Source organism: Thamnophis sirtalis, unplaced genomic scaffold (genome assembly GCF_051295495.1).
Source record: "Thamnophis sirtalis isolate CommonGarterSnake01/CBP01778 unplaced genomic scaffold, rThaSir2_p1.2 scaffold_4, whole genome shotgun sequence".
In the NCBI taxonomy this organism is placed as follows: Eukaryota; Metazoa; Chordata; class Lepidosauria; order Squamata; family Natricidae; genus Thamnophis; species Thamnophis sirtalis.
The window spans coordinates 86,138,610-86,147,434 of NW_028261384.1; the positions used below are offsets into that span (position 1 = coordinate 86,138,610).

The following is an 8,825-nucleotide window of genomic DNA, read 5'->3' on the forward strand; positions in this document are numbered from 1 at the left end:
ATGATCAAGAATGCCAGGCCCAGAAAGGGTACCTCCTTGTAATGATACCTTCAACATTTACACTTACATACTCTGCCTATTTCAGCATTTTTCTCCAACTAGATTCTCTTAGAGCAAGATACAGTTTTTGCAATAAAGACCAGTGAAGATTCAAAGGGGGCAAATGGATTACTCATTGGTTATGGTACCTTCTAGTCTACACACACACACACACACAGTCTCAGTACTGAACCTAAATGCTAGGTTTTGCTCTAGTTGTAGAATCCACATTATAACTAAAGAAAATTGTCCATGTATGTACATTGACCTTTTCTCCCCATTCTGCAAAACCCTAGTTTAATGAGGGCAGTTTTTCCAGTTATGGGATCCCTTTTCTCTCATTTTAAAATCAATCACTGCCCATTCATACTATCTACTCACACTACATAGGAATCTCAGAGCTGAGAAAATGTCATTGCTAAAATTGTAGAAGAACCCTAAGTAGAGTAGTTGCAGTTAAAGAAAGGACATGTGGCCAGAACATTCGGAATAATGGAGATAAGGAATAGGTGGCATACAAATTATGTTGTAATAAATGAATTGGCACACCGGCATTGTACATAATGCATTCGTGATTGTACCTTCTTTTCCCATGTCATTATAGAAGCGCAGAGTCATTCCTGGCATTTTTCCTTATTTCTTAAAAATAGTGCTCTCTAAGTCCTGTTTCCCAGGCACCTACTTAATTGGAATTAAACAAATTGTGAGGAAGAAATACATATATCTATATTATTATTTATTTATTGGTTTAGTATTATTGGTCTTAAATTTTTAAGGTATGAGCCTTAAAGTAAAAATAAAGTAAAATAAGTAAAAATAAGTAAAGTAAAATAACATAGGGACTAGTGTGCAAATTGCCCATCCTACCAAAGTATCCAATATCTGAAAAAGCCTGGCATATAAGCATATAGGCATAATTACTACTTTGCTTTAAAGTCATGGCACCCAAAATAGCAATGTTTGCATTTATGAATGTATTTATTGAATCCTGAATCCTGATTCTGATCCCACAATATCGATTTCAAGTTTCCCCGCCTTTCTCTTGGGACCACAAACACATCCAATTCTTCCCTTTAATACTTGCAAGATCACTTCAATAAATATTTATCCTCTCCTGACATCCTCACTACTTTTCTTCCCTATACTTCCCCCACCCCACAAAAGAGGGCAGGCATAAAATAGCTTGAACCTACTTCTGAAAACCAGAAATAGACCCAGACAGCCCATTTTGGATGAAGAGTCTGGGTACCAACCGCTTAGGTTTGTGGTTTGCTGACCACAGATATTTTAATAGGTAACATAATGAACAACTGCAGGAAAAAATAGGACAGAAGTTTATTTAAAGAACAAGTGACAGAAAACCCTGTGTTTCTACAAAAGCCTCCACAGTACAAGAACTGATTTTAAGTAAAAAAGAGAAAGAGGGAGGGAGGGAGAATGAGAGATAGTAAGAAGATATTGTAAATTTTTGTCAGGTTTTTTTATTTTTAGTTAGCATCTGCAAACTGAAGAACATCAGTGGAGATTACTCATGGCCTATGATTCCTATTCAACTCTGTGACATCCTACAATTATGTCAATGAATTGCGACCAGATTCAGGCTAAAGTAAGAAATCTATCTATATATCCATCCAGTCAATCATTTACCACTTTTTCCCAAAAGATCTCTGAGCGGCTTTGCTTGAGTGCAAGAAATTTAAATCTATTCCAGAATAGCATTAAAGAGCTAATTCTGTATTCGAAAGAAGCCCAGAGATCACATTTGTATTAAAATCTTGCACCACAACAGACCAAAAGGTTTAGTCCTCTGTCAAAACCTGTCCAGTAGGGGCAGCCAATTTTATGCCCCCCCCCCAGTTTTCTAATTTAGCATTTAAATTCAGTTATGAGAAAATGGCCATTGTTACTTTTGAGCATATGTAGAATGTCTTTTCTTAGCATCTAGTTTCTAGTAAATTATCATCAACTTTGCAACCTTAATGTGAAAAGAAAACGTTCAAGGTTACACTATGTTACTTTGAGGCAAGGCCCAGCCAACATCCTAATTTCCACTCAAGAAACCCACTTTCTTACCATTGAAAAGCATCCCCTTTATTTTGAGGTCAAACTGTAAATGTACTAAATAGGATGGCAAGGAATACAACAGGATGCAGATTCCCAGAAATAATTTTAATACCTATAATACCACTTCTTTATACTGTAGTTAATAAAGATTTATGTGCCTCCCCCCCACCCCAGTACAATCATCAAAGTCCTTGCCATGGATATCTAATAGGGCTATATCAGTAAGAACAGAATGTGGGAGAAATAATCAAGATCTACCTAGTTTCAAGACATAAGCATAAAGAAAAGCTAACAGTTTAAGGCGTTCTTGTCCTGTATCCAGCTAGGGCACTATCTGCTTACTCTAATGACTTCAAGGATATTTACCTTATTTGCAGATAAGAATTTAATCCAGCTGTGACTGTGACTGTGTGTGGCAGGAAAGTGAGATAGACCTAGACAGCAATGAAGTGTCTCATTGTGTATGAAACAAAACTCATAATATGCTAAACCTGCCTGAGTTTTAAAAAATCAAAGTTGGACAGAGAGCAAAGAACAATATTATTTGCTTTTCTGGATGTAACAAGAATTGGGAATTCGTGGTCTGAATACATTTTTAATTGACAGAAATGAAGAACAGCCAAAAGCAGAGAATTATTAAGGAGAAACAATAAGTGGATTCCAGAATTTCAAATAATTAAGTCATCTTCACTCTTTGGACATCAGTCACATCATCACAAGCTCTTTTATTTGCTTACTGTAATGAATTAACATCACCACCAGTGATGGGTTATCATTTTTTTACTACCAAATTGCTCATGCGCATGCGTACACTCATGTGTGCATGTGATGATTCTGCACATGCGCAGAAGCATCCAGGTGGATGGGCGGAGCCTCCCACCACTGCTCCCGATCTGGGCTGAACCAGGAGCAACCCACCTTTGATCACCATCTAGCCTTTTGCTAACTACAGAAGAAAAATAAATCAATACCTATGCCATTTTCCCAAAAGATGATAATCCTGAATGTAATAAATAATAACCTTAGTCATGCTAAACCAGAAAAACTTGATTAAAAAAAAGATACTAAAAAGAATTAAAAAACAAGATTATAGAGAAAGGTAACATTGGGTTAAATCTTGTCTTTGTAGAAAGACAGAAATAATAATAATAGGAGGTGTGTATTCATGGTTGAGCTGTCATGTTACATGGAGACAAATACTGTAGTGAATCCTCAAATAATTATGTTTTAATAAGCATGTTGTAGTGGTTGCCTTCAGATTCAAGAAAATTCCAACATTTCTATAGAAATGACAACAAAGAGATTGCTTCAACAATAGCTGCAAGCACATTTGCTAGAATATAACATGTCTAAAATCCATCATTGCTGTAATACATTGGACATTTCTGATCAGTTTGATTTGAGATTTGATAAAATTTGCACAAAGGCTGAATTATCTAAAAGAGTTGTACTGAAATAATGCAAAGGTTTGGTTTTAGAAAGAGCTATGATCAACCAGTCATGCATAAAAGAAAACATAATTCCAAAAAAGAAGCAATTATTGCCATGTACTTCGTAAATAAAAGAATACATGTGTGTGTTTGCATGACACTGTGTTATGAAGTTGTGGAAATAAGCATCCTTTGTTCACGTACTCAAACCAGACTTCTTTGTAGATTTAGGAGATTGTGGACAAAAATTCCATTTAGGAGAAATTACTACATAAGCAAAATGAATTGAGATTGTGAATTATAGCAATCTTTATTCAGCAGCAACAACAGTAAAGTAACCCCCCCCCCAAAAAAAAAGAAAGAAAGAAAGAAAGAAATGACTAAGACTGGAACTGAGATTTATCTCCTCCTTCTGCAAAATAAACATTTCTTTCTTCAGAGCAGGTAAAGTGGGGATAACTGAAAAATGTCTTTCAAGGGGAGATAGTCATGGTCTATATTTGATAGTTATATCTGCAATCATTAAAACTCAGTTGTCCATGATGACCCTTGCCTAGTCCTAAGCAAAGTGAGAAAATATTGCTTCAACATGGGTTAGGATCAAATATGGATCCCGATTGTGATAAAAGAAATGCAAGTTAATATTCAAATGCAAGTCCTCAGTACATAAACCAGTCTTCTCAGTTAAACCCAGTGATCTAAGCTAAGCCACACATGCCTTTTTAGAATGATAGGTTTAGCCATAGCCTAGTGATGCAAGCTACCATGTGACTAGTCATATTAATGTTTTGCATAATTACATGTTTCATTCTGATATATCTTACCCAATTTCCTCTTGTCCACAGGCAAATAATTTAGGAACACTGAGGTTTTCATACCCCCACCCAAAAAAAGAATATCTCACCACTATGCATTAGGACAGATTCGCTCATTAAACTTTGGCCCATTGATTGTAATTTCCTACTTTTTCTACCTGAGCATACAGCAGAGATCTCTTTTTCTGATATTCCATATCTGATTCCACAATAGTGGAGTCCAGGATTGAATGCTGAAATAAAATTACTGGATACAATATAATTTTCCAGAAACTTCAAAGTGGAGAATGCTGATAATGGGTCCTTATGCCAAGAGCTATTTATAGGGATTCTGGTTCACATCATCAAAACATTAATGCCCTTTATTGCCCATTGGCTGAATTTTTGGGGAATAAAAATATTTAACCCACTTCAGAACACAATGAGAGAAGAAGCATACAAATAAATATCGTAGCTTTTTTTTAGAGAAGAAAAAAGTCATAGAAAGAAGAGGAAAGGCTGTGTTCCCTTGGAAAGCAAGAAGAGTGAAATGTTCTTAAGCCGATAGAAAAAATGAATACTGAGCAGTGCAGCAAGAATTAATTTTAGAGAAAAAGAAAATGGAAAAAATGTCCAAAGTGCTTGAGCTAAGGAGCAGGAACTTAAGAAATCATAACATATAGCAGAAGGAAAAAAAAAAGATGATGACGGGATAAAACTGAGAAGATACTGTAAAACTTCTCAGTGAAGGTTACATTTGTTTGCCAAGAATTGGGCAAGCAAGAATTTTGGGGCTGGAAGAACTAAAAAACTTTTGTAAGCAGTCAGAAAGTGGCAGAAAAGAAAAAAGAGAGAAGTCAAGGCTGAGCTTCACATTTGTACTTTTTTTTTAGTTGCAGTTATCCAATTAGCTACATCAATCTTTTTTATCCTGGTTGCTGTCTAGACTTGACTGACTACAGCTGCTGCCATTTAGCATAACTACCACCAGCTGTAGATGATGGAAGTTCTAGTAACTTAATTGGGATTTGCTACTGGAGTTTACTACTCAAATTAGGTGGCTATATCTGTTTTAAACAATTATCTGACTTTAGAAAACAGTGTTTAGCTGAACTCCTATAAATGGATCTCATAAACAGGACATAGAAATTGTATTTAAAAAATCTGTTTATATTACTTACAGTATTGAATTACAGAAGCTTTCCACAAACACTTAATTAAGCAAAATGTTGTTTTAAACTAAGGTAACAAAGATTCAACAAAGTCCTTTAGAAAACTGGTTTAGTGCCTTGAAAAGTAAGAACTTTGGCCTTCTCTATTTCTAAGACTTTCTACTACTACTTACTCTCAGAAAAAAATTATCATATTTCTCTTAACTATTTTTCTACAACCTGAAGGATTCCTTTTACTATTCTTAGAACACACAAACTACTGGTACTTCTATTCTCATATATGTCCCAGTCATAAATGAACACATAAACATTTACTTCCAGATACTTATGGGAATATACTTCCATACCTTTATGGCACACAACTTGCCAAGCAAGTCACATTGAACTCTGATGAATTAATCCCTCTGGCAACAAAGAAAAGAAAATAGCTGCTAGCCTAGCACTTTCCCTGACTCTATCATGCTATATCCTGGAAACTAGAAACTAATCTTGATGGGATGAAAAAGCAAGGGCAATTGCACCTTTCACTCCATGGGAAAAGGAAATTTTGTCAATATATACTTTTACTTCAATTCATTCCGCAGGAGTACTGGAAGTAATACTCAAAGAAAGGTCAGTTTGTATCAGACATTAGTCTTGGAACCCGGGTGGATAAAAGGGCTAAATTCTAAAAAAAAAAATGTGACTGCATGAGTCCAGACAGAAGATCATTCCCTCATTATTGAAAAATAGATCTTGAACTTGAGATTGAAGACAGACGTCTTCAAATTAAACTTTAAAAATTTCTCTTTAAAAACATCCATAATACTTTCCAGGTTATTTAGATTACAACTCCCATCAAATCCAACATCACGAGTATGTAGGAATTCTGGGAGTTGCTTGAAGTAATTATGTCCCAAGGTCAGCTAATTAAAATCAGTATAATTAAAACATCACCTACAATTACTATATCTCTTTATTTTTATGCATTGACACTTTCAGGGTAACAATTTTTCCAGTAAGTTTTTGTAAAAAGTGGGGGGGGGAATGTAATTTGTATATCTTAGCTAACATTTAGGATTGGCAATTGTACTGGTTTTTTAATTGGATTGCTTTGGGAGAAACACCTTTATAAAAATGAATAATTGAACAAATAAAAGTAATCATGATATACAATAAGACTTCCAGAATAGTCTTAGATTATTTTGAAACATATACAAACTAGCAATAGTGGCTGAGACAACTAGACCATCGTAGTGCAGTAGAATACTCCCTGATGTTTTTCAAGGATACATAAGGAAGTTCAACCAATAAGATGAGATGTGAAGTAGGGTCTTCTTTCCTTACTAAGCAAAAGGAGGACCATCTATTAATTATCTTCAAGATAATGCCACAGGCACTCCGTCCCTGCCTCTTCTTGGCTGATTTGTAACTTTCTCTCATTTACCCCATTTTGGTTTCAGAACATTTCCTACATGAATCATCTACTCATCTTTTCTAATTCTCCAACCACGCCTCTAGAAGATAATTTGTCAGAGGCAGCATTGGTAACTTTCTAATAAAAGTATTTCATTTTGACTCAAGCTTGGTTTAAAGTTTTTTAGACTGGCCTAAAGATTCATTTTACACTACTTCTAAGCACAACTATATTTTCAATGTTCCTTTCCCTTGAAAATGGGAGAAATATTGAATGAATCTGCCTCCAAACTGGTGAAAAGCCTAGTAACAATATAAATTGAACCACCACAAACACAAGATTTTAGAAGTGGCAGGAAAATGTATGTGTTAGGTGTAATACTCAAATACACCATGTGCAAATACTTTATGGAGAAAACAAGGATGTAAATGCTTCAAACTTTGACTAAACCACAATCCAGTAAAATGATTGCTATTTGAATTGTTGTTTGCACAATGGAGCTATGGCATATCTATCTTTACCAGGAAAAAAAGGATTTGGCATAAACCTTCTCCCATTTCAAACCTCAAATTCAAAAGGTGCTCCCTTCCTCTCTTTTCACTATCCTCCTAACCAGAAATATTTTCGAGGTGTCCAAACTATCATATCCCCAACCAAATATATTTCCAGGGGACTCAGCCATCCGCACTTTGAGCTTTGTCTTTCATCTATTCCAGGACCTCCGGATCCCTGCTTGCTAGGAAACGCGGGACGCCCACTTTACCAACCTGCAGCTCGCACCAAGCCACTTCCACAGTGGTCTCCGTGTCTAGCCCTTTGTAAACAGTCTTGAAGGAGCCGCGGCCAATCTCGATGTCAAACTTGAGAAAGCGACCGTCCGGGGACGTGGCCACGGCCCGGGTCTCAACTTCTTCGTTTTCTTCTTGTTCCCAGTGTTCGCGATCTTGGCGGCTCTCCGTGAGACAGAGCAGAGGGTTTGACGGGGCGACTTCGGGAGAACTCTCGCTGCTTGCGGATCCCTCGAGAAGACCTCGAGACTTAGAACTCTCTAAAACTGTAGCTAGCGGCTCCATCCCCTCCAAATCCATGGGGTCGGGACCTGCGGCTACAGCGGGGGCACCATCTTCGCCGTCGAAACTTCTTAATCCAAGCTCGGTCGAGCTTCGACGGCTGATTTTGTAGGCTGATGCACGGCGACCAGAGACTCCGAGGGTCCGGGGACCCTCAACCTGGCCAGCATCTTCATCCATGCCGCAACTAGTCTGGTCCATCCTATCAGTCTGGGGTGTCAGCGCTCCGGCACCGGGGCCCGAGTGCGAAGCCCGCAGCATTAGCATCGGACGGCCAGTCAAGAAAACGCGCTATATCGGAGCGCAATTGCTTGCCTACTAAACCAGTGCCCAAGCAGCCGCTAAGTGCGCTCGGCGGCGGCACCGCCCCCCTCCAGGCGCTGCTTTCTCCTCCCCCTTTTTTAACTAACCTGTTATGTTCTACTCGCCGCCTACCTCTTTTTTTCCAAGGGAGCCACAGTGCACTGCACCGACACGACACGCCCACCCCAGAGTGCTGGAAGCGCGTACCCTTCCAAGAGCCTTCTTTAAGCTCAGTAACTCGTGTGTTCGAGGGTAGCAAAAGGTTAGCAACGGGATATCGTGCTGCTGCTGCTGCTGCTGCTGCTGCTGCTGCCGCCGCCGCGCCGCCATTCCTGCTGTTTTTTTAATGGGTAATAGAAATGCAAAATGTGTTACTTTAACTTTGGGAAAACGCCTTTCAATGAAAAAGGCTCTTAAAATCCCACGTGCGTCAATGGGGCCAACTGCATTGTCATCGTCATTGCCTTCATATTTTCCTAGTTTTATGGCGGTTGAGAAGGTAAAAGTTTGTGGGCAAAGCAAATTTCTGTATTCTCTGTTATGCCTTGACTTTTTGA

The 8,825-nt window shown here is 38.0% G+C and overlaps 1 protein-coding gene across 1 annotated transcript in view; it reads right to left on the bottom strand.

Moving 5' to 3' along the window:
• The window catches only part of WNK4 (WNK lysine deficient protein kinase 4), a 38,245-nt gene extending 29,982 nt beyond the window's left edge, over positions 1–8,263 (bottom strand). Inside the window, exon 1 of the mRNA XM_014055363.2 lies at positions 7,663–8,263. Coding sequence (XP_013910838.1) covers positions 7,663–8,232 — 570 coding nt within the window. The 5' untranslated portion in view covers positions 8,233–8,263. The remainder of the gene's footprint in view (positions 1–7,662) is intronic.
• Between the last annotated feature and the right edge of the window lie 562 nt (positions 8,264–8,825).